Raw genomic sequence first — 26,184 nt, forward strand, 5'->3', positions numbered from 1 at the left:
GAAAGTTTAAAGGAAGAAGAAGCCAGACTTAAATCAGAGAAAGTCACATCTAAATCTGAAGCTTCTGGTAAAAAGTTACTTCCAAAACCTAAAGGCATTGTGATCAAAGAAAGGACACATACTAAAGCAACTTTGGCTAGATCACAACCACAGATAGATCCAAGATCCAAGGGTAAAGAAAAGGTTGGTGAACCTATCAAGCCTTATGTACCTCCTGAGGAAGAAGAAATTACTGATGGAAAAGATGATCTTGCTCTGACTACAAGAAAAGTTCTTAAAACAACCTCTGACATGGCTCAAGTTGTTCAGAGTCAAGAAATTGTAAGTTCTAATATTCAGAAGAAGCAAGTAACCTCTGACAGTGCTCAAGTTAACTTGATATCAGAAAATAGATCAAAAACACTCCTACCAGGATTCACTAAAGCAAAACAGACTCAATCTTTGAAGACTATTGTAAGTGGTTTTGAAGCAAGAGTAGTTACTGGAAAGGAAGCTAGAGATAAAACTGGATTGGGAAGTGCTGATGAAAGAAGAGTACACAACACTACCAATGATCCAACTTCCTTGAGTGAACCAGGTATTGGAGCAACTCCTGAGAGATTGAATCAACTGAAATCTGTACAGATGGTTTACCATACCTACTTGAAAGAATACATCATGTTGTATTTCATGACAGATGGTAGGGTTTATCATATAAGACAAAATGCCATTCCTTTGAAGTATTTTGAAGAATTGGAGCATGTACTTTTCTTACTTCAAGTGGATGACAGAATAACAGAGACTGCTGCAAACTACTTAAAAGAACAGATTCAGAGACAGAAAAGGCTTTATTCTGTTAAGTCTGACAGCAGATATGTTCCAAAGTACAGAGATCACAATGGTGATATTGTTGATATGAAGCCTAATACTGCACAGATCAGAACGTATCTTGGTATTAAGGGACTTGAATTCAATCTTGAGTCAGAAAAAGCTTATGTCATAAGACTAGATCAGGAGTTAAGAAAAGCAAAGATTAATGATCTCAGAGCTGCAATCTTTCAAACTGGTGAAGATACTGCAGAGCTTAAAGGTGTTAAAAGGAGAATGATTGATGAACTAAGATATGCTGAGAAATGTTTGTTGAAGAACTATCTCAGAACAACTCCTGACATCAGAGAGATCAGAAAATGAAGAAGCCAAGTTGAAGATCTACAACTGCTTAAATTCTGATATTTATACAGATTGAAGTTGTTATCAGAAATTGAAATTGGTAAAAACTTTAAGGACTGTAAGTTGTAGTTATCTAGTCTATTTCTCATACATTTGTACTTAATGTTTTTGACATCATCAAATATCTGTTAAACTTGTATATTTTGTTAATTTACAAGTTGGGGGAGATTGTTAGATATATTTGATAATGTCATGGCTAATATGTTTTATGTTTAGCTTTCAGATCTTACGTGAACAGGATAAATCAGTACTTAACTGTTGATCAGTACTTATACTGGAAGTCAGGACTTAAGGATATCAGTACTTATATTATCAGGAGATAATCATCAGAAGATAGATATTAGAACTTAAGTGCTGAAGGACAATTAGATAAGGACAGTAGCTGATTAAAGGAAAGAAGATTGAGATAAACATAAGAAGAGATATGCATGAAGAAGGAATTCCGTGAAGAATGGAATACTTGGAAGAAAAGATATCTGATTGATATATTTTAGGAAGCAGAATTATATTCCATATCAATTAGCGATTATCTTGTAACTGTGTAGTATATAAACACAGATATAGGGATTACACTATAAGTGTTATCGTTATTAGAAAAGATTATTCATTGTAACCCTAGCAGCTCTCGTGATATTTGTTTATCACTGAGAGGTAACAGTTCCATACTGTAACAGAGTTTATTGTTTCAATAAAGTTTGTTTTCTGTTACTTAAGTTCTTAAAGTTCGATTTGAGTGTACTATACACTGTATCTACCCCCTCTACAGTGTGTGTGTGTGACCTAACACACATAATTCACATTTTATATTCTTTAACTCCTTATTAGGACGGGTTCCGTTCTACCTGACGGCCCGACACCACAGCTTATCTCCTAAGTTGACTCTTTAAATTGGAACGTTTTTATTTACGCTCCTATATACTAATATACAGAAAAGACAATTAATCAGCACTTAGTCACATAATTATAATCACATTATATCAGGCATACTTTATTGACTTAATTACGTCACAAAATTCTCAGTCGTCACATTCCAACTACTGCAGAACCCCTCAAAATCATTCTTCAAGAAAAAAGAACAATATTGGAACACAGAGTTACATGCAAAATGAAAGAAAGGTTATATAAAGAACTTATTGTTATGAAAAAGATTGGAAGCATGATCTGGTTGCGGATGGAGCTTATATCTTGTGTTACCCGTGATTTGATGCTTGGAGAAAAGTTTTTGCAGAGAGTGCTTGATAATTGAGGGGAAATGTAATAGAGAGAAAAACGTTGTAAGGATAGGGGATGAGTATATATACTATCCCAAAGGCACGACGTTTAAGTCGCTTAGTTTGGGAAACGTTGGATTCAAAACCAACGGTTGAGATTATAGACGTTTGAGATTCAACGGTAGGATGACGGTTACGATCTCGAGGTGGGACAATTGTCATCATTAAGGCAGTCGCGACTCCCCAAGCGATTCCACTGTCCAAAAATCATTGAAAAACCCGAAGACTAGGGTTCATCTTATAATTGGTCGTTGGGCTGAAAAGAATGGGCTTCGCCCAAACATTCCCTTTACCGAAGCCCGGGGACATGTTGAAAGCACATCTTTTTAGACCCATTAAGTAAGTTTTGGGCTGATGAAGATTAGAATCGTTTATGGGCCGAAGTATGCATGTTCCGTTGAAGCGAAGATGGACCGACCCAATCTAGATAAAGACATGGCATGTCAGCGATAACGTCCACGTTCCTCCTTCGGTGGAACTGACCGATAACTCCGGGGACGTAACGTTAACATCCAGGTTATATAAACGATAAAGATAATTCATCAAAACATACTCAGATCACATTACTATCTTGTATTCCGAATTACCAATATCTAAACCAGTTAACTTATTCTCACAGCGGAGGTGAATCGGGGGACCATTTCTCGCATTCTTTTCTTTGCAGGCCAAAGTCTACCAATCTGTGACGAAGACCGGGTCGACAGAAGAAAGGTTATAACAATTACTTAATAGGTTCTGATTATCATTTTAAGCATATATGCGTAATGCAATGTTTGATTACTCACTAATAAGAAGATAACTGAAGAACGAACAAGAGTGTACGCGCACACATTTGTCCACTCTTAACATCAGGAAACCGGCTCCTATACAGTTTATATTTCACAAACTAATCAATCATTTTAGAAATAGATGTATTTATTGTATGTATAATTGTTCACCAAAGAAGATTAAAAAGTGAGAAGCATTGTATTCAACGCATCTTATTGACAAACTATGGGTTCTGGTATGCCATGTATCTGCAAATCATAGATATTTCCCAAGACTTGTCATAATAATAAAAGAACAAGAAAGGTGCAGATGCTTGTAACTGAATAAAAGCAAAGAGAGCCCCAATATTGCCTCTTCCAATTTTGTTTGTAGGCAAAATGAAAAGGTTGGAATCTGAACAAGGAGCCCATGTTAGAAGCCGTCTATGTAATTTTTTTTTCTTAGAAATATTTGGAAGATGATTAAAAAAAAGAAAAATGTCTCCATTTCTGCGTTCATCCCCCATGATGAATGCCAAATTGATGGCCATAAAAATTTCAAAATTTATTAAATTTAAACTCTTTAAATATGCAAGAATTATATACTTGCATTCATTTTTAGAGGTGTTTGGATAAACAATGGGAATGTAAATTGAGAATGAAAATGAAGGGTATGAGAATGATGTTTAATGTGATATGGATAAAATGGAAACTAAAAGATTATGATGACTTTGATTTATCAACCTAGAGTGAATAAATGAGATTTCTCTTTCACACAATTAAATTGATAATCCAAAAATTATCACTTGAGTTTAAGGTTTCAACGTCACTTGAGTTTAAAATTTCAATAACCGTCACTTAAGTTTAAGGTTTCAATAATCGTCACTTGAGTTTAAAATTTCAATAACCGTCACTTGAGTTTAAGGTTTCAATAACCGTCAAACATGCACATTAATTCTGAACCAAACACCCGGATATCTTGAGTTTAAGATTTCAATTACCGTTAATCACGCACATTAATCCTAAACCAAACACATGTATGGTAAAGAAGAGTGTGTGAAAATATTTTTTCGATGGGGAAAAGTGAAATACTATAAAAGTCAAGCAGATATTGTTGCAATAAATGTTTACACAAATCCGATGAGAGCATAGTTCCTTATTCCATGAGATAACTATTTTGACCTAAAAATAATAATAAAGTAAATAAATATACAACTTTGACACATGCACATACATCCAATTTTATTTATATATATAAAAAAGACACATGTATAATAGAATACATACATGATCCATATATATAAAAAAAACACATATATAATAGACATACTATACATACATGATCCATATATATAAAATAAATAAAAAATAAATCATGTTAGAGAAAGTTTTTTCAAAAATATGATTTGTAATATTTGCAAACTCGTAGCAACCTCCTCTACAACATTTGCAATCTTATATGTAATTTCGAGTTAGTTACTCTCCAAGCTCATTTGCAACATCGACCGTATTTTTATAAATTATTTCAAAAACATGGGTATTTTGATAAATTTTCAAATAAATATTATATTAGTCAATGTGTAGATACAAACAACCAATTTATATGTACCAAAAAATGATTTATTATAATAAATATCAATAATTTAATACCCTTTCTTCCGAAAGAAAACTATAAACCTATATTAAAATCTAAAAATGAGATTTATAAATATTAGCTTTTCTTAAAAAACTATAATGAAGCATATTTTAATTTTTTATAGATAGAGTTAGTTACATTCAATTCGTGTGTTATATTTTCTCATTAAATCTGAAATATGTTATCCAACAACAAAATATAATTAACATCTTTGTTGGCTCAGTTGGTTAAAAAGTGTATAACTATTATCTTGGTCATAAGTTCAAATAGGATAATTTATGATTATGCGTCATGAGTTATAACATATCACTTTTTTTTTTTGAAACAAAACTGAATATTTCATTCAAGAAGCATCAATAGTACAAATCTCCACCAAATGGGTAGGAGGAGACGTGAAAATGATAAAGCAATTAACCGAACAAGGCATTTTAGCTAATCCATGAGCTACCTCATTGGCTTGCTTTCGAACAAACTTGACACTAACCCCTGACAACGACTGGAGCAATAGTCTGCAATGGTCAATTATGTGGCCAACCTCTAACAGAAACTTGTTCTGGCCATTAATTGCATTGACTGCTACTAGTGAGTCCGACTCCACCGTCACCTTTCTACCATCCATACTCTTCACCCACGAGAGAGCTTCTCTTATCCCTAGAACTTCTGCTTCCAATGCGTCTGCTGCTTGAGAAAGGACTACAGTTCGGCCCTCGACAAAACTTCCAAGATGGTTACGTATTACCATTCCTATGGAGAAAGATTCAGCCCCCTGAAACCACGAAGCATCTACATTAACCTTATATTCCCCAGCTGCTGGGGTCGTCCACTTCCTCAGATTACAGTTCGTTTGAGATTGGTGAACTCTCTTCTCTGTCACTCCCTTTGCTCTGGCTTCCTTCCAGTCCTGCACCATTTTGCTACAACACTCCACAGCTACCTTCCCTGTAACCGTCTTACCCTCCCAGACTTGCTTATTTCTCCAGAACCAGATTCCATATAGAACCATGCACACCTGCGTAATTTCACTCTGGGATGCCGTCTCCAATTTATGAAGAAGCCATACATTAGCTTCGTCCATCTCATTCGTGTCGTACAGCAAATTTACATGTTGCCAGCAGCTCATTGCAAAAGAGCACTCAAAGAATACATGGCGTAAATTCTCAATATCAACATTACACATGGGACAGCTAGTAGGGACTGGGATACCTTTACCTTGCAGCCTCACTCTCACAGGCAAATTATTGCGACAAAATCTCCAGATAAAAATTTTGACCTTGTGTGGGAGAGTCAATTGCCAGACCTTGTGCCAGCCATTCGACTGAGGAATTGCAGAGCTGTCAACATTTCGATTATGCCAAAAATTGTACCCAGCTTTCACTGTATATATCCCATCCTTGGAGCTGGACCATACTATTCTATCCTCAACTTCATGATGTGGCACCCTAGTTGCCAGAATAGCTTTAGCATCAACCATCATAAACAGCTGCTTCACTTTCCTTTCATCCCATATTTTAGTTCCTGGAATGAATAACGACTTGACACATTCAGACCTGCCAGCATAGCCATGAAAATCTTCCACACAAAAATTATTTTTATCTCTTAGCCAGTGATCTTTAGTAGCAATAATATCACTGCCATTTCCTACCACCCATCTGTAACCACCCTTCAATAGTTCCTTGACTTGCCATATTCCCCCCCAGACCGTGCTCGAGTTGTTTCCTTTAACAGCATGTAACAAACTTGAATCAGAAAAGTATCTAGCTTTTAGCACTCTAGAAACCAGAAGATTGGGACGACTCATACAACGCCACACTTGTTTACCTAATAACGCAATGTTAAACCCATACAGGCTTCGAAAGCCTAAGCCCCCTTTACCTTTTGACATACTCATTGACTCCCATGAATGCCAGTGGACACCCCTTCTCTGACCATTACCTGATTTCCACCAATATTCATTGAACAATCTCTCTATCTCCTGGCACAGCGATATTGGAAGCAAAAAACATGTCATACAATAACTGGGAATAGATTGTGCAGCATTTTTTAGAAGAACTGTTTTACCCGCTCTCGAGATAGGCTTTGCACACCATGCCTGCAGTTTGCGACTAACTTTCTCTTTTAAAAACCCAAACATCCTTTTCTTCGAGCGACCGATCAAAGCAGGTAAACCCAGGTAATTACTACTGGAGATATCATTAGAAACCCCCAAAATCTCCGAGAATTCAACTTGCTTCTCTCTTCTAACGTTCGAGCTATAGAAAATCCCAGACTTTTGAAAGTTGATGGACTGACCTGATTTAACAGCATACTCCTCCAATATAGACTTGATTTTTAAAACCTCGCTCACCTCTGCCTTAAAGAAAAGGAAGCTGTCGTCTGCAAACAATAGGTGGGTAATTTCTGGAGCTGAAGTACTTATCCTGCATCCATGAATTTCTCCCCTAGCTGCAGTATTATCAAGAGCAATGGAAAGCCCCTCTACACAAAACAAAAACAGGTAGGGGGATAAGGGATCACCCTGACGAAGTCCCCTTCCTGGAACAATCGGACCCACTGTCATTCCATTGAAGCAGAATTCATACCCCACTGTTGTTACACATCTCATCATCCATTTGATCCAACCCTCACAAAAACCCATAGCAACCATCCTCTGATGCAAGTATGACCAATCAACTCTGTCATATGCTTTACTAACGTCTAATTTCAAAGCAATCTCACCATCCTGCCCCCTCTTTTTATTCCTCATGTGATGTATAACTTCGAAAGCCACCAAGAAGTTGTCTGTAATATTCCTACCAGCCACAAAAGCTGATTGATTTTCAGCAATAATTCCAGGAAGAATCTCCTTGAGACGATTAGCGAGAACCTTAGCCATGATCTTATATAAAACATTGCATAAAGCAATAGGTCTGAAATCTCTCATTGTCGCTGCATTATCTTTTTTGGGGATCAGGACTACATTGGTGCTATTTAAATCTGCAGGGAACGGATCACCTCGAAGCCACTTCTTGCAACACTCGAACACTTCCTTTCCCATAATTTTCCAGAAACTTTGATAGAACGCAGGATTTAACCCATCGGGCCCTGACGCTTTGTCAGGGTGCATCTGATTAACTGCTAACGTGAACTCCTCGAAGGTGACTTCTTCAGTCAATTTCTCATTCTGTGCTTCAGTTACAAGTCTGGGGCTTGCTTCAACTTCACTGTTATTCATGGAATCTGGCTTCGCAAATATATTACTGAAATAATCTCCCACTACATTGCACATACCTTCATTATCTTCAACCCGTAAACCTGTGTCAGTAACTAGATAAGAAATATGATTAGTTTTCTTCCTTACAGAAGCACTCGCATGGAGTTATAACATATCACTTGTTTAACGTGAATTAATATAGGAAATGTTTATTGCTTACTGAGAAACTTACATTACAATAGCATTTATTTACTACCAAAAAAGGGGGAACAGTGCACTCTCCTCTTTTCGGGTCGTCTCGTCTGGTTTCAGGTTCTCCACCCAAACTCCTCCCCCGCTTCTTAATTTCTTCTCTATTTCCTCTTCTTTCATTTCAATTCTTTAATTCATACGTTTCGTATGTATTTCCCTAAGCATACTCATCACAACAATATTGTTTTTTAATTTGCACTCTTTCGATTTAATCGACTTGTTCGTATTTCATCATTTTATACAATTGTGTATGTCTTTTGTAATTAGGTATGCTTATTATAAAATCTTCAATTATTCTGTTCATTACTTATTCAAATATCAGATCGCTGATTTCTAGGGTTACTCTTAGGGTTTCTAATTTCATTATTCATTGCCTTTTTCGTAATTTCGAGCTTTTGCACTATATTTTATTTGATTGATTCTGTTATGTTTCTTTCATTAGCTGCAACTTGTGGAATCCGTTTTTATGAATTCGAATTGTTATTTTCGGCCTTTTGCAGGTTTCTTTTGTATGAATTGAAGAAGCTGGAATTCTGACTTGTATAGTTATAGGATGGTAATTTTTGTTGATTAATGTATTAGTTTGTTACAAACTACCTGGAATCATATGAATGTTTAATAGAGGTTATAAGCCTCCGTAGAACTGCTCAATCCTGTTTATTTATGTCATACGAGACTATGAGTAGTACTCTCACTTTGTTAAGTACAAGAAGCATGATATCTGCAGCAGTGCAGATAGGAGTCGGAACAAAGCGTCATGTGTTTTTTAGGACTAACATTTTCTCTTATATTTATTGGTTATAATAGTATGCGTTGGAAAATTTTATATCAAATGCATGTATTTAGCACGTCCCTTCAGAAATTAGAATTTAAATCATGTGTAGTTACACCTAATATTCGTTTTGAATACTCCCTCCGTTCCTAAATAATAGTCGCTTTACTTTTTACATGTCTTTTGCGGAATAAAAATATAACATTAAATTTATATTCGGAAAAAGAAAATTTGAAAGATAACATATATAGATCTGTTTACACCTCAAATTGTGTGCAAAAATCTAAGCGACTATTATTTAGGAGCGGAGGGAGTATCATTTGTTGGATTTGTTTACTTTAATAACTATGATGAGTTCGCACAAAAAAGAACATTGGTTTGTTGGAAGCTTATTATTCTATCTCTGACCCCCACTTTTTTCTTATGGACTACCTCATATATTTCTGACTTACATAAAATGTATTTGTTTGATGCATTTATGCAATGCAATTTTTGCTTATAGAATCATCTTAATATTTGCAGGACAGGAGAATGGATAGCATAGCTGGACAAGGCGGTAGTAGTGTGGATATGTTCTTGCGGAATTATAAGCTTGGAAAAACACTTGGTATTGGATCTTTTGGTAAGGTGAAAATTGCAGAACATGCATTAACAGGACACAAGGTTGCTATTAAGATCCTTAATCGACGCAAGATTAAGAACATGGAAATGGAAGAAAAAGGTAAGTATTTTTTGTATCAGACTTGTGTGGCATTTAGATATATCATTTAGCTAGGCAATTAAATAGTTTGTACTATCTTTAGCATCTAAACGTACTTTGATGTTCGAGTTCCGGAACACTAAAACTAATGATTAATGCACTACGGTTTATCCCAATCTGATAGATCACATCGTCAAGCTTGAACAATCTGCGATGAAAGCATGTACCTTTAATGTATTTATGTTAGCATAGCTTCGTAAGCATGCCTTTCAGATCACTATCCCTCTCAGTTTCCTAATAGAAAAAAGAGAAAAGTACTCTTGTGATTCTAGGGTTATGGTCTATCGAAAAAGAGAGAAACTTTGGAAATTGATCAACGAACTAAAACATAATTGGATAGTCAATTAAAGATAGCTTCTGATCAACAAATTAAGACCTGTCTGCTATAACTCTGGAGTATTGATTAGAGCTTTTTCTCTCATATTTCTCCTCAGAGGCTCAGTTTCTATTGTTGACACTAACCTGACACGTCCCTTGTACATTTCCTGATTTCTCTGATTTCAATTCATGCCTGCCGCAAATGGAGATGTAAAGTTAAAAACTAGAGGCTTCGGGGAATGTTTCAGCATGAACTTAGATTAATTGTCACCCTCGACCTTTAAGGTTTACACTGTGCTTTATGGTGCATGTGTTTTTGTTAGTTATGGTGAACTACTATGCCATTTTGCACAACAATGGATGGTCGGTACTTTGATAAAAGTGTGCATGTTTGTGTTGGCACATGGTGTACAATCCGTTTGAGTAAATTTCAGGATTTAGCTGACATTCATTTTTCTTGGTTGTGCTGCTGTTAAGATTAAAATGTCAAATTTCCTGAGATCTGAATCTTTTTCTTTGTTTCTTCTGTGGATCAACTCTTGTTTATTAACTTTGGAGATTGACATGTTTGATTTTTACAGTTAGAAGAGAAATCAAAATACTAAGGCTGTTCATGCACCCTCACATAATTCGACTGTACGAGGTAATAGAGACACCAACAGATATATACGTTGTGATGGAGTACGTAAAATCTGGTGAGCTTTTTGATTACATTGTAGAGAAGGGTAGACTGCAGGAGGATGAAGCTCGGAAATTTTTTCAACAGGTGTCCCATTTATTTTTCCTTATATAAATCAGTTAAATCTTCCATGCTATAAGAATGCTGATAATGGACAGTAAAACAATATTGGACTCCAGATAATCTCTGGCGTAGAATACTGCCACCGGAATATGGTTGTTCATAGAGATCTTAAGCCTGAAAATCTGCTTCTGGATTCTAGATGCAACGTGAAAATTGCTGACTTCGGTTTGAGCAATATTATGCGCGATGGACATTTTTTGAAGACCAGCTGTGGAAGCCCAAATTATGCTGCCCCTGAGGTATGGACATTGTGAAAGTAAATGAGACTAGTCAATATTGGAATGCTGGTCTTGAGGGACATGTTATTATAAAACAATTTGTCTTTTAAGATTTTTATTTGCTTCCTATTACTCAGGTTATATCTGGAAAGTTGTACGCTGGGCCAGAGGTAGATGTTTGGAGCTGTGGTGTAATCCTGTATGCTCTTCTATGTGGTACTCTTCCTTTTGACGATGAAAACATTCCTAACCTTTTCAAAAAAATCAAGGTGATTATTATCATATTGATGACTATTCTGCTTTTACCTGTCAATGTAGTATCTTCGTTTGATCTGAGTTTCTTTTTGTCGATGTGATATCTTCATTTGACCTTGCTACAATCATAATTGTCAACGATGGTTTCCCTCATTTGTTGTAATATTTGAAATCGTTACTTCGTTATTATAGAGCTTAATATCGTGTTCTTGTCAAAATGAAAAAAATAAAGCATTGATATAAAATGTTGGCAGAATGATGGTTCTTCATTTCCTTTTTATCATATCTGTTGAGTTTTGACAAGTCTCTAGGCTCTCAATGCCCACATGAATGTCCTTACAAGCCCTTGGAAGAGTCCGGGTATCTTAGTTTTAGCCATATTACATTATCTGTAGAAATACAACATTAAAAAGAAGGTTGAGAGATATCTATAGGGGGAGTTAGGGTCGGTATTATACTACTAACTGGGGAGACCAGCAGATATACTGTGCCAAAGACATGTATGCCTGTTCCCTTTAAGTTGGGTGCGTTCTCACTTCCAAGAGTAGATGAGAACTGTATTATGCCTTGGCTTGGTCCTATGCACTCAAGAGGTTACTTGGCGCTGGTTGGCATCTCAGGCTTTAAAAGTTCAGTTGCGCAAAGTACTGAGTACTGACATTAGGATTTTTTTAGACCAAAGTGAAGGACTTCAGCTAGAACACGAATTCTGGTCCTAAGAGATGAAGTTTTTTTCTTCCGTAATGGCCAATGGGTACTCAAGAGGTTACTTGGCGCTGGTTGGCATCTCAGGCTTTAAAAGTAAGTTGAGCAAAGTACTGACATTAGGAATTTTTTAGACCAAAGTGAAGGACTTCAGCTAGAACACGAATTCTGGTCCTAAGAGATGAAGTTTTTTTTCTTACTATATGGCCAAATGGGTATTCTTGAATCCTAAAGCTTTTAGTTCGGGGACATTGTTATTTTTGTTTAAATTCTAATAACATAATTTGTTTCCTTAAATTTGTACCAGTTAGTCATAGGTGTTCAGTCATTGTAGTCTTTATTTTAATGTGACGAGGCAGTTTATCTATTGGTGGATTCTTTAGCTAGTCAATAGTCATAACCTCTAATCACATTCGCTCACCTTTTTTTTGTTGCCGGGTTTTAAGAAAAATTTAAAAAATGGTATTTCAAGAAGACAGTTACAGAGGATAATAGGAGTACTTGACTTTTTAATTTAATTTCGTGTCAGTATGTATGCCGTATGGGAATTGGTTCATGAAAGATGTTATGATCTAAGTGATTCCTATCACTCAATTTTTATTTAAAGCATCTTTCCAATTTGAGTATTCATTCATTCAGGTGTCCTTGGTAGCATGGTGGTACACTGAATAGTAATCTTGGTTCTCGGTAATGAAATGGCCTAAATTTTTTTTAGTGCTCTAGAAGAGTTTTCAGCATTGTGTATGGTTTCGTCTGACCTCCTTCCCTTGTGCCAGCCCCTGTTCCTCTGTCTCCCCTTCCCCCGTGTGATTACCAGATATAGGTTGATATTGTATATAATTGAACATATAGTTGCCTGTAGCCTAGTTATCGCTCGACATAATTTTTGATTTCATCCTATCAAGTTAATCACCATTTTAGTAGGGCGATGAGTTAATTTATCCTTTTGATTTATATTCCAGGGGGGAATTTACACCCTTCCTAGTCATTTATCTCCTGGTGCAAGGGATTTAATCCCAAGGCTTCTTGTGGTTGAGCCTATGAAGCGCATGACCATTCCTGAGATACGTACACACCCTTGGTTTCAAGCTCATCTTCCACGCTACTTAGCCGTGCCACCACCAGATACATTGCAACAAGCAAAAAAGGTGCCGACTATATCGCTATTTACTGCTTAATATCTGTTGCAAATCGTTTTTTATAATCTGATAATTACATTCTTTCTTGTGAAGGATTAATTTTGATTTACTTGTGGTTTCTAATTGCATAAGGTATTCTGACCTTTCCTTAATATTGAAATGTAACAAAGTGGTCATTTCAGAAGAACTTGATCAGGATTTAGGACATCTTAAAATTTAAATAAATATGTGTGCACAATGATGCAAGTCATACTCAATGTTCAATTACCTGTTTTATCTTAGTTTGCGACCTTGCGTAATTATTGTTACGTATTGTGTATTTTCAAGTGTAGGTATATAGTTGATTCATTATAGCTCTAATTGCAGATTGATGAAGAGATTCTTCAAGAGGTGCTTAAAATGGGTTTTGACAGGAATAGTCTTGTTGAGTCTCTCCGTACCCGAGTCCAAAATGAGGTTGGTATTTTGATATTCCCTTATCCTACTGGGTTATAATTCAATTAACTTGTTGCATGGTTGGCAGGGTACAGTTGCGTACTATTTGCTACTAGACAACCGTTTCCGTGTTTCTAGCGGCTATCTTGGAGCTGAATTTCAAGAGGCCATGGTTAGTTTCTTTTCCCTTTAGTTAGTATCATTATAATTAGTTGCGATGCCATTACCTATTCAAGAAGCTGACTGAATATTATATCTTTTACACTTTAATAAGGTGTCTCAAACATTATATAAATTCGCTGCATAAAATCTTTAGCTGTGCTTTTGGTTGTACATATGGAAATGAACTTTTACTCTATGCGTGACTGGAAGTTAACTTCCCAAAAGAAATTCTCATAGTAGCATTGCACCAATTTTTTCCCTCTGTATGTTTGCTAAATGTTTTAAGCTCATGTAACAGGACGGTTTCAACAGATATAGTCTAAATGAGCCTGCATCTCCAGTTACAGCGCAACGAAGTCCTAGACATATGGATTATCAAGGAACAGGGTCAAGACATCAGTTTCCTGTTGACAGAAAATGGGCTCTCGGGCTTCAGGTAAACTTTCTTGAACTCGAGTTTTATGTCTTTAACATCTGAAAATTGTACATAGGAGGCCTTGCGTACATGTCATTTACCAATCGGCTTCACTGGCATGTTAATGCTTGTTGCCCTTTGATAGGAGGGTTCCAATTTATAAGCTTGAATGTACTTGCATACTTGCGTTCCATGATTGTTGGTTTCTTCGTTTTCATTTAATGTGGATGACTTTAACCAGTTTTGTATTTGACTTTTGGCAGTCCCGAGCTCATCCACGTGAGATAATGACAGAAGTTCTTAAAGCTCTGCAGGAATTGAACGTTTGTTGGAAAAAGATAGGGCACTACAACATGAAATGCAGGTGGGTCCCTGGAATTGCTGGCCATCACGAAGGCATGGTGAACAAGTCTATGCATAGTAATAATTTCTTTGGAGATGACACCACCATTATTGAGAATGATGCTGCTGTGAGATTGCCTAGTGTGGTCAAGTTTGAAGTACAGGTGACTACTCTTTCAATATGCCTTTTAGATAAGCTTTTAATTTTGCCTCAAGATTAATACCACATAGATGACAGACAAATGGACAACTAGTCGCATTATCGTCTGTTAGTCTCAGTTGAGAATGATGTATTATGATTATCGAGCAGAATATTTAGTCAGCATAAAGTTTTTGCATAAATATTATGTGTAATTAGATAATCTACCAAATCTCGTCCCCATTCTACCTCTTTTAAACTTGGTTAAGAGCAAGTCCAGCGGTCTCCAGGTTTAATCCTTAAATATAATATAAAAAATTGGCTATTAGTAATTTAAGACATGGATAAGTACGAATTTGCCTCAAACAATACTCCTATACTATTTAATTTAATATTTAATTATTAAAGTGCATCTTATTAATAAGATACAATATATAAGAGAGAGAAAGTGATATTATACTTGTAGTTATTAATAAAATATTAGTTGGATATCCTTAAAAAGAGGGGTAATCTTCCTTAAAAATAAGTGGTGGATAAATGATCTTAACTTTTTAAGGAAGCTCTAGGAGACTGTTGGAGCACTCATTTGGTTCTCATTCCTTAAATTTCTAGTTAGGAGCTTAGATAGCTAGTCTCTTGGACTTGCTCTTGGGGTGAAGACAGTCTTTATCTTGCTTCCTTGAATCAGCTTCTTTTTTTTCAATCAACACACCATTTCTCAAGCTTCAGGCCACCATCTCTTATATGTTTAGTCATCCTTACTGCTGCCACATGTCCCCCGCAATTGACTATCATTCACTCTATACCTGTTAACACTAGTACCTCAATTAACATATTTTTTTAGGACGTACATATTTGCGCTGAAGTTAGAATGAATGTTACATGTATAGATGGCATTTTCTTCCTACAAATATTGGAAAATAATTCAAATAGGAACTTGTGAGTTTTAGATATAGTAGTGTCTTTGTTTGCAGTGAAGTTGCTATTTTTTTAATTCTCAGTAATTTAGTATCACCATTTTTTCAACTCAACACAATGACAAGACCAGCTCATTGGGTACCTCTATGAAACATTGAATATTTTATATGCCAATTTTATTTCTCAGCTGTACAAGACCCGAGAGGATAAATATCTGCTTGATCTTCAAAGGGTCCAGGGACCACAGTTCCTTTTCCTGGATGTCTGTGCTGCTTTTCTTTCTCAGCTTCGGGTGCTCTAGATCAAGTTGTCTCAGTCACAAGGCCATCTTAGACTGTAAATCCGCGATGAGTTCTGGCCAGTTTAGACTGTTATTCCGTAATGAGGTCCGCAAAGAATGTTGTATATAATCAGAGCCAGCTATGGTTTAGCTTGATTCTATTAATTTTTGTGGTAAAGTGGACTTTAAGATTTCAGAATAAATAAATGATCAAAGAATTTTCTTTTAGGTAATATAGACTAATAAATATATACTTACCTTAATTTGTTTTAGCTTTTCTATCAATCTTGTAATAGATAGTTCAAGTACATTGCATGTTAATTGGATAGAATGTTCATATGATCGGCTGACCTTAGTCTTTCAAACTTGACGGCCCTATCTGTGTCTAGAATTAATGTTATTCTATTCCCCCTCTTCCAATTCAAATTCAGAATTCACCGCCCATACCACCCTTGTGTCAATGTTAGAGCATCATGGGTATCTATCATATTAGAGCATTGTCGCTATCTATCATATTAGAGCATTGTCGCTATCTATCATATTAGTGCATCATGGTGTGCGAATCCCCCTCCCCCTCTTGTATTTATCATATTAATATATAAGCAGTTATCGAGTCTGCAATTGAAGCATAGCATTGTATAAATCCTATAAATTTTGTGCAATATAGTTCTTACTTTTTGAAAATACACCAGTTAACATTGGATTGGGTGTGAGCCTACTTCATTTAGATCCCGAATTAGGAGAAGTGCATATTGTATTTTGAAATATGAGTAGGAATTATTATAAGTTGGGAACATTATAAATACAGTTTAGCCTATCAGAAACAGGAGATCAAAGAAAGTGTTTTTTTTTGTTTTTGGGCAACTTACAAGTGGAATTCTTGATCATGCTTGTAAATTAGGTAAATCAATAGACATAACCGTTAATGAGCTTGCTGCCTTGCTGGCCCCGGGAGCCGGAGGTCACTATCAGGTGACAATCCCGAGATCAAGGCAAAATGGAATACACTTAGGGCTGGCTATGTTTTTAAATACATGAGGGTGATTTATATTACTACAAAAATGTCATTTAATACTTCTATTAAAAAAACAAAATAATAACCTCATGCAACTATCATTGTTATTTGTGGTAATGATGCAATCTTCTCGGTTGCTTTTTGGTATTTTTCGGCAAGTATTGTTTGTGGTTTCAAATTGGGTAATAAAAATTGTTCCTAACTGTTGTGGTATAAATGACATATTATGTTATATATGCTCAGAGCTGGTAATTTAAGTTTGAATCTTTGTATCTATCTTTTGTAAAAATTATGTATAAAATATGATTGTAAGATACATGTATTCATGTAATTTTGATAAATTTATTTAAATATTTCATGTACTTTCGTTTCGTGTCGTGTATCCAAGGGTAAAACAAAAACCAACATTAAATTCATCTATCTACTTTTGTGTTCGTGTACTTTTGTGTTCCTATACCAAAAATGTCAATTCAAATCCGTAACTTTCGTGTCGTATACGAGATTACTGGCTCTATATATACTAGTCGTACTATGCACGGAATTTGCGTATTAATTTCATTAAATAAATTAGTGTAAGTTTGGAAGTTACGTTTTTAAACAAAGTTAATGTAGTTTGCTATAATAATATTTTTCATCTAGTGGTTCATTATTGCATGATTAGTAAATTATTTGTTCATTCATTGTGTACATATAATTTTCTATTATTTTAATTTTTTTTAACATATGTTTTTCAATTATATTGTTGATAAAGCGTTTTATTTCTAAATTTTCTTATTGTACCTCATTATTTTAATAATTATTTAAAAAAAAATTATCTGTCTTGTTTTCTTCGCCTTATTGTCGGCTAATATTTGGAGAAAATATTATCATCAGAGAGACTATCATGTTCAATACCTCAATTTGTTAATTGTTAACAATTATATTTCCTGAGTCGGTGCCTATTGTTTAAATGCGATTTATCTTATTTCACATGGTTTGCAGACTATGCGCACTCAAAGGGTAGCAGCTGCAGGTTACATGCGATAAAAAAATAATAATAATTATGTCTCCTTCCATATTTGGTATTAGATTATGTTTCCTTATTTATTTAGTATTAGATAATTATGTCTCGTGATATATTTTGTATTAGATTATGTCCTTATTTATTTAGTATTAGGTAATTATGGAAAAATGACCCTTAATCTCACAGTTCCGGAGCAAATGATCCAAAATATCACAAGATAGAAAAATCGCCCTTATTATCACAAATAAACGTAATTAAAACTTGCGTTTATCAACTAGCTGAAACTATTGTTTTTGTTGGTGGGCCTTGAGCTGGCGTGGAGAAATTTGAACCTAACGCATTCCTCCCACGCGTTGTTAATTCCGGAAATGCATCTTTTTCATGCGTGTATACCATGAACGCATCTTTTAGATGTGTTTTCAAAAAAATATTTTTTTTAAATTTATTTTATATTCTAAAATTAATATTAACGTAAATAAAAAATGCCTTTTCAAGTGATAAAAAGGGTCATTTTGCTGGATTATGAGATTTTAGGCCATATTTTCTAAAATTGTGATAGAATTGGTCAATATTCGTAATTATGTCTCATGTATTTAGTATTATATTATGCCTACTTATTGAGTGTTTGTTTCATAATGAGTGATCCTTAACACCTTAGCAACAAAACAAATATTAGATAATCTTGATCATTGATTTTGTTTTAATCTAACTATATTTTATATTTTATTTATTTATTTAGTATTAGATAATTATGTCTTATATTAGATTACGTCTCCTTAATTATTTAATATTGGGTGTTTGTTTCATAATTAAAGTGAGTTTAGTTTAGTTTTTCTTACCACACATTTGCCATAAATACCAGATAATCTTGACCGTTGATTTTTTTTTTAATCTAACGGTTTGTATCCTTTATGCGGTAATAGTACTAATTATATATAGAATATAACGAGGTGGTGTAATTTGGTGAGATGAATATAAGTGGAAGGTTGGAGGAGGTTGGTATGTAGAAGAAAGAGTAGAAAATATTATTTTGAGATGAGATGCAACGGAAATTAGTCCGGTGGTTTTAAACGCCCACCTTGCAGTCAAAGCCTCAAAGGCAATGCTCAATTAGGCAGCTTTGATTGCACAACATATGCTGGTTAATTCTCGTACTAAGTTTGATGAAAATCACAAAAATCTGAAGGTTTATCTTACATGGAAATTGTGTTTGAACGCTGTTAATCATGTCACCAAGCCATCAATTTTCTCATCCACGCTCCACAACACTATATAGTGGAGATTAAATGTTTTAATTCGCCTTGCACGATCCTTTGTGATTTTTGTTTTCCTCTGTGTTTTTTCCTTTGGTATAGGAGGGGCAAAAGACCACACAATATGGAAAATTGAAGATGTCGAGATTGTCGAGAGTTTGTTCTACTTGGTCTTATTTAGTGACTTTTTGTGAAGTCCTTGTGTTAAGATCAGTGAATTGTATGTTATCTTTTTCTTTCGAACAAACTGTTTCATTGTCATGGTTTACTTGTATTTTTAGGATTTTTTTTGTGTTTTTGGTATTTTATGGTTTATGAGTGTAGAAATGGAAATAAAACAGCTAGAATTAGAGATTATAGAACATATCAGAGAGGATCAGATAGAGATTTGAAGAGAAACAGAGAGCTTTAGATCAGAATTGAGAGAGAGACAGGGAGTTTAGAGAGAGAATTGAGGTAGAGACCCTAGAGAGAGAAAACAGTTATAGAGAGAGAAAGAGATTGGTGGAAATAGATTCCTTTTCATATATTCAACATCCAGAAAACATTACACATAGAGGTATTTATAGATGTTCTAATATAACAACTAACATAACAACTTTGCACACTGCAATGACTATTTTACCCTTACTAATCACAATATACTATTATTATACTACTACTCAGCAATCCTGACAACCCTCCCTCCTTAAAATCCACCATGTCCTCAGGGTGGACATAAATTAGGAAAGTTACTTTTCAACAACTCTTCATCCTCCCAAGTGGCTTCATCAACACTACAGCCTTTCCACTGAATGAGAAGCTGATAGATCACCTTAGCATTCCTCAATATCTGTCTGGAATCTAAGTGTCTCAAGGGAACCAAATCAAAATGGGCTTGCTCATTAACCTGTGATAATTGCTGAAGAACCCGATGCTGGCCAACAACCCTCTTAAGTTGGGATACATGAAACACAGGGTGCACCCTGGATGAAGTTGGCAAAACCAGTTAATATGCAACCAACCCAACCTTTGCCAGAACCTCGTAAGGCCCAAAATACTTAGAAAACAACTTCAAATTCTTTCTGATAGCCACTGTAACCTACCTGTAAGGTTGAAGCTTCAAGTATACCCATTCTCCAGGTAAGAATTCCCTTTCTGACCTTTTAGCATCGGCAAAATGCTTCATCCTAGTCTGAGCAAGTTCCAACAGTTCCTTCAACTGGCTCCACTGTAACTGTTTTACAGCTAAGAACTCCTCTAAACTATGAATGTTAGTATGTTCCCTAGCTTGACAAGCCAAGTGTCTCGGCTTACAACCATACACTACTTCATAGGGAGTGGTATTTAAAGTGGAGTGAAATGTGGTATTATACCACCACTCTGCAGAAGGTAACCACCCATCCCAATTCTTAGGATTCTGGCTTGTCATTCCTCTCAAGTATTGCTCCAAGCACTGATTGATCCTTTCAGTACTGCCATCTGTTTGAGGATGGTAGGCTATACTTAGAAGCAACCTTGTTCCAGATAGCTTGAAAAGAGTTTGTCAAAACTCACTCAGGAACAAACTATCCCTGTCACTCACAATGGTATCTGGCATACCATGAAGTCTATAAATTTGTTCAAAGAAAATCACATCCAATCCTTTTGCTGATAGGGGGTGAGAAAGAGCCAGAAAATGGCTATACCTGCTAAACCTATCCACAATAACCTATATCACCTCAAATCCTCTAGACTTTGGTAATCCGGTGAGGAAATCCATAGCAATATCTTTCCAAGGTTCTTGGGGAATGCTCAAGGGTTGTAATAAACCTGGACTTTTAACATTTTCACCCTTGACTTGCTGACATGTTTGACATTCCCTCACCCAATGTCCCACTGATTGATTAATAGTGGTCCAATAGAAATATTCTCTAATTCTTTTAAGTGTTGCCCTTCTACTAGAATGCCCTCCTATGCTGCTGTTGTGCAGTTCCTCAAAAATCTGCTTCCTTAATTCTCCAGTGGCACTAATTACCCATTTGCCTCTAAACTTCAACAGCCCTTGCTGCATATAATATTCTTGTGGTCCTGATTTATTAACTTTGAACTCAGTAATCAACTGACGTACTTCCTCATCTCCTTCATAGCTATGAAGAATTTGTTCCATCCAGGTAGGAGTAACTGCTGAAAACTGGAAGAAAGAACTAATTTCTGATTCCACTTTGGGAGTTAACCTCACTAATTGTGCTTCCCACTGAAATTGCATAGTTTGCTCCTAATAGTTGCAATTAACATCTCCCAATTTGGACAACCATTCTCTTCCCAGAATTATCTGCGAACCACTTAAGTCCACCACCAGGGCTGTAGAATTAAATTCAACCCCATTTCAATTCCATTTCAACTCTGGACATTGTTCTTGGCTGGTTAGGGTGTCACCATTAGGCAGCTGTAAAATGACAGGCTTCTGTGATAAAGTACAAAGTTTCAATTCTCTACATAACTGAGAACTAATGAGGTTCTTAGAGCTACCTCCATCTATCATGATATCAACTGATTTACCCCTAATCAAGCCTGTGAATTGCAGAGGTTTGTTTTGAGGTTTGCTTTCACCCTCTTCCATTCCTAATGCTGCCAATATAATTTTCTGATCATGCCAATTTAATGTTTCCTCTCCCGATGCTTCATCAAAGATAGGTTCACTCTCATAATCACCAGTTTCTTCCTCCTCAGCTATCATCATAAAACTCTGTGGCTTTTTGCATTCATGTCCTTTAACAAATTTCTCATCACAATAAAAGTAAAGACCTTTTTGCCTTCTCTCTTCTCTTTGTGAAAATGTTAGGGGCCTTGGCCTAGTGTTGATGATCTCTGGTGTTTTGTTTTGCACCAACAAAGAAGTGTTAGTGTTACTAGTGTTGGTAGTCACATTGTTTCTAGCCTTAGAAGAGAATCCTGAACTACTTCCAACCTTATATGACCCTCCTGCATAATTGTTCTTCTTTGGCTGACTAGTTAAGGTCTGTTCATAGAACCTTGCAAGCTTCAAGGCCTGTTCTAGTGTAGTTGGTTCCAGTAACCTCAACATTCCTTTGATCTCTAACTGTAAGCCTCCAACAAAAATCTCCATAAAATACTCATTAGTGAGGCCTGAGATTTTCATCAGTAGTTCTCCCCTACATTTCTCAAACTCATCAAAGTAAGCTTCTACTGTTGTAGTCTGTTGAATTTTTTTGAACTTATCAAAAACCAATTCAGTATCCACCTCACCAAATCTGGCCATAAAGGCCTGAGTAAACTGGTGCCAAGTAGCATTAGTTCTTCCCAACATAAATGACTTGTACCAAGCCCTAGGAGTTCCAGAAAGATGCATAGCAGCTATGGATGCTCTCCTTTTATCAGTTACTTCAAAAATAGAGAAGTATTCTTCACAATCTCTCAACCATTCCAATGTGTCACTTCCTTCCTTGAACACAGGAAAACTCAATTTGAGATGCTTTAAACTTTGAAACTCCTTCTGGTCTGTCCTAAATTCCAGATCCTCAAATTCCTCCTCTACAGACCTAAATTCCAACTGTTGGCCCTTCCTATGCCTTTCAAAAGCAGCATGTGCTGGATCCTTAAACATTCCTTTCTTCTTCTCTGGTTTTGGAGTCTCAGCATCATCCTCTGATGATAGTTTTGAATTATGAAACTGTTATGTCATAGCTCCTTGCATTCCTGAGACTAACATCTCAACTGCTGCTTGCAACCTTGCAATTCTGTCATCTGAACTTTCTTTAGCACCTATTACCCCTAGCTGATTTCTAAGAGAACATTGCTGAGATGATTCAGCTTGCTTAGCACTTCTAGTATTATAGGTCATTGTTTACTTCTCCTTCACCAATTATCAAACACCTGGAGTGCTCTTAGTACTACTACACAACAAACATTATAACTCCTTCTATACCCACTCCTACTTAACAACTCCTACTTAACAACTGAGATCACAACAACAACAACACTTCAATTCCTCCAATTCACACCAGTAATCACAGTACTACACATAACAGAGTATATAACTACTAGAAATGTACTAAACTTGCTGTGTTTGTACTTTTCTCCTTTAATATCAACTGATCCACAAGTAATCACACACAAACAGCTGTCACGACTACAACTTAGCTAATACTAACAGTAAAATTCACAGATCTGAAAGTATAAGCTAGAACAACACCTGATTGAGTGAGATTGCAAAGGTCTGAACTTTGATGAGAGATTACTGTGAATCTATGCTCGATCTACTCGGATTTGAGTGCTCAGCATGATAGAAGCAGTGGTTGATCTGATTATAAAGCTCTGATACCAATTTGTCATGGTTTACTTGTATTTTTAGGGGTTTTTTGTATATTTTTGATATTTTCTAGTTTATGAGTGCAGAAATGTAAGTAAAACAGCTAGAATTAGAGATTATAGAACATATCAGAGAGAGATTAGAAGAGAAACGGAGAGATTTAGATCAGAATTGAGAGAGAGACATAATTTAGAGAGAGAATTGAGGTAGAAACCCTAGAGAGAGAAAACAGTTATAGAAAGAGAAAGAGATCGGTGTAAATAGATTTCTTTTCACATATTCAACATCCAGAAAACATTACACAGAGAGGTATTTAATGATGTTCTGATATAACAACAAACATAACAACCTTGCACACTGCAATAACTATTTTACCCTTACTAATCACAATATACTACTATTATACTACTACTCAGCAATCCTGACATTCATAATCTGCTTCATAAGTTAAGGTGGCCTTTATATAGGGACTTGAACTTGGTTATCCTAACTCCTTAATTCTTCATGGCCCTTAAAGCCTAAACTAATGAGAGATTCATGTCCGACTTGGATCATCGAAATTAAAACAATTCTTGGTTTAAATAATTTAGAGGATGTACTGAATTTTAAAATATTCATACGAAACTACATTGAATTGAGTAAGCTCTGCTTCATTAAGAGCCCCAACCTGGAACAAAAGAAGAGAGAGGTAGGCCAGTTTACTCATGCATCAGTTAGCTTATGAATTATATAAGCTTAAGATAATCTACCAGCTAATTAACATAGCAAATGGGTTGAAGATCAAGAGAGTTCCAGAGTGATAATTCACCCTCATTATTGCTTGTTTCTACTTGTTGGTCTTGTTTTGTCTCTGCCACTACCTCACATTCTTCTTCTTCTTCCTCCTTCTGTTTATTCTGGTAATTGTAACACGCGTTCTTGAGTTTAGACAGCTGATCTGAACCAGCCTTCTGAGTGGCATTTGCTGATCGGAGTTTCAGCTTCAAGCATTCATTCACACCATTAAATGCATACAAAGAGGCAGAAAACTTCCTTTCATATTTCATCCTCTCCATTGCCTCACTGATCATCATTGGCTCACCCTCATAAGTTGCTTGGTCAGCTATTTCCTCAGCAATTTCAAAAGGGCAAGAGAAGGCTGATTCAAGTTTGTCAACAAAGTGTAAATCCATAGCACTTGTATCAGTGTCCTCCTCTCCATCTTGGATTTTTTTTACTTCGTCGTTTGTCACATCACTTGAGCACTGACTACCAGAAGACTGATCAGCTAATTCAGCACAGTTAGACTCAACAGCGACTTCATTCACCTGAGTAATATTATCCTTTTCATCAAAGTGTGGCTCAAAAGTACTGTCGGTAGTACTGAAATGTTCACTAGTATCTGAACTGGCACTAGTAAACATTTCTTGAAGGGGAACATAATCTTCTGTGTCATTAAGAAAATCAGTGAAGTGGGTGTCCAAAAACTCCTGCACTTCATCTTGACACTCTTCTTGCTCCTTCTCCACATGATCCGTGGGAGGAGAAGACACAGATGAAGCAGCAGCCAGAGAATTATTTCTGGCTTTGAGTCTGTGAAGGAGAATATTTGTAATCTTAGTAGGAAGAGCAGGAGCCGAAGATGATGAATTAGGATTAGGCCAGAAGTTAGTACGAGTATTGGCTCCACGAAGCAAGCAAGCAGCCTCGTCGTAGGCTCTTGCTGCTTCTTCAGCTGTATCAAAGGTACCTAACCATACTCGAATCTTTTGTATGGTGTCCTTAATCTCAGCAACCCATCTACCCGATGGCCTTTGACGAACCCCAACAAACCTCTTTCTAGCTCGTCGCACTCCACCGACATCTACCTCAGAAGCAGAAGCTGATTCCTTCACCGTATCATCCCAACCAATGTTTCCTTCATCAGTGCTGCTCTCAGTCACAGCTTCTCCAACCTTTCTCTTCCTGGCCATATTCTTGAGTTGTTTCTGATTATTTTTGGCTTCTGGACTAGTTGTATGTCCTTATAATTTCGTTATGTACTAGAGTTGTATTTATATGAGTACATATTCGTGTATGTTTGTTTGTATGTACATGACGAAGATCCTGTCAACAAGTTGAATAAGGTGTTACTGCTTGTTCATATCTCCTTGTAAACTATTTGTTTCGGCTCACAGGAAACCACATGGAAGCTTTCCTTCTCTGTGTTCGGCCAACTCAAAAAAAAAACACAAGATTATTTATAAATGAGAAATGCTAGAGTACTCAGAATCGTTACCGAAAACATTTTCAAATGTTGAGTCATTGTAGTGCTATCGATTGTTTCCTCATTAATAAAATGGATTCCCGTGTAATAATATGAGTAACGACCCGTTTTATTTGAGAGCAATGACACGTATTATTTGAGAGTATTTTCGAGATATTTTTCGGGTTAGATAACATTACTCGTATAATTGAGATGTGAACTATTAATCTTGTCTGCCGTTACAAATTGGAGATGTTTTGACTCGACCAAATTGTAAAAAATGTTGCATACCGTGGCTGATTCGGGACTCAAGCTCAAACAAACTTTTCTATTGATATGTAGTGAATGTTGTTACTCCTTTTAAATTAGTGTTTCGGTTGGACATGTAAAAATTTAAATCATCAACAATTAATATAATGAATTAAAGATGTAAA

General features: G+C 35.9%; 2 protein-coding genes across 4 annotated transcripts; one reads left to right on the plus strand and one right to left on the minus strand.

Annotated features, from left to right (window-relative positions):
- Nucleotides 1-8,203: 8,203 nt before the first annotated feature.
- Nucleotides 8,204-16,236, plus strand: LOC141718426 (SNF1-related protein kinase catalytic subunit alpha KIN10-like). Of its 3 annotated transcripts, none has more exons than XM_074520805.1 (12): nucleotides 8,208-8,364; nucleotides 8,805-8,860; nucleotides 9,599-9,797; nucleotides 10,736-10,920; nucleotides 11,013-11,195; nucleotides 11,312-11,443; nucleotides 13,097-13,282; nucleotides 13,640-13,729; nucleotides 13,797-13,880; nucleotides 14,169-14,306; nucleotides 14,549-14,791; nucleotides 15,872-16,236. In XM_074520805.1, the coding sequence occupies exons 2-12, from the start codon at nucleotides 8,858-8,860 to the stop codon at nucleotides 15,983-15,985; spliced, it is 1,557 nt and encodes a 518-aa protein (XP_074376906.1). In that variant the 5' UTR covers nucleotides 8,208-8,364; nucleotides 8,805-8,857; the 3' UTR covers nucleotides 15,986-16,236. The 3 variants fall into 3 exon arrangements, with proteins under 3 accessions (XP_074376908.1, XP_074376906.1, XP_074376907.1); XM_074520806.1 differs by lacking the exon at nucleotides 8,208-8,364 and adding an exon at nucleotides 8,472-8,571; XM_074520807.1 differs by lacking the exon at nucleotides 8,805-8,860 and having other exon boundaries at nucleotides 8,204-8,364.
- Nucleotides 16,237-23,843: 7,607 nt separating this feature from the next.
- Nucleotides 23,844-25,602, minus strand: LOC141716820 (ethylene-responsive transcription factor ERN1-like). Its single transcript, XM_074518999.1, has one exon. The coding sequence runs from the start codon at nucleotides 25,476-25,478 to the stop codon at nucleotides 24,279-24,281; it is 1,200 nt and encodes a 399-aa protein (XP_074375100.1). The 5' UTR covers nucleotides 25,479-25,602; the 3' UTR covers nucleotides 23,844-24,278.
- Nucleotides 25,603-26,184: the final 582 nt, after the last annotated feature.

Source organism: Apium graveolens, chromosome 4, assembly GCF_009905375.1.
Source record: "Apium graveolens cultivar Ventura chromosome 4, ASM990537v1, whole genome shotgun sequence".
Classification (NCBI taxonomy): domain Eukaryota; kingdom Viridiplantae; phylum Streptophyta; class Magnoliopsida; order Apiales; family Apiaceae; genus Apium; species Apium graveolens.

Coding starts and splice junctions, on each gene's coding strand:
- LOC141718426 (XM_074520805.1), top strand. Junction 13,283..13,639: donor CATTGCAACAAGCAAAAAAG/GTGCCGACTATA, acceptor CTCTAATTGCAG/ATTGATGAAGAGATTCTTCA. Junction 14,792..15,871: donor TGGTCAAGTTTGAAGTACAG/GTGACTACTCTT, acceptor TTTATTTCTCAG/CTGTACAAGACCCGAGAGGA.
- LOC141716820 (XM_074518999.1), bottom strand. CDS start 25,478: ATGGCCAGGAAGAGAAAGGTTGGAGAAGCTGTGACTGAGAGCAGCACT.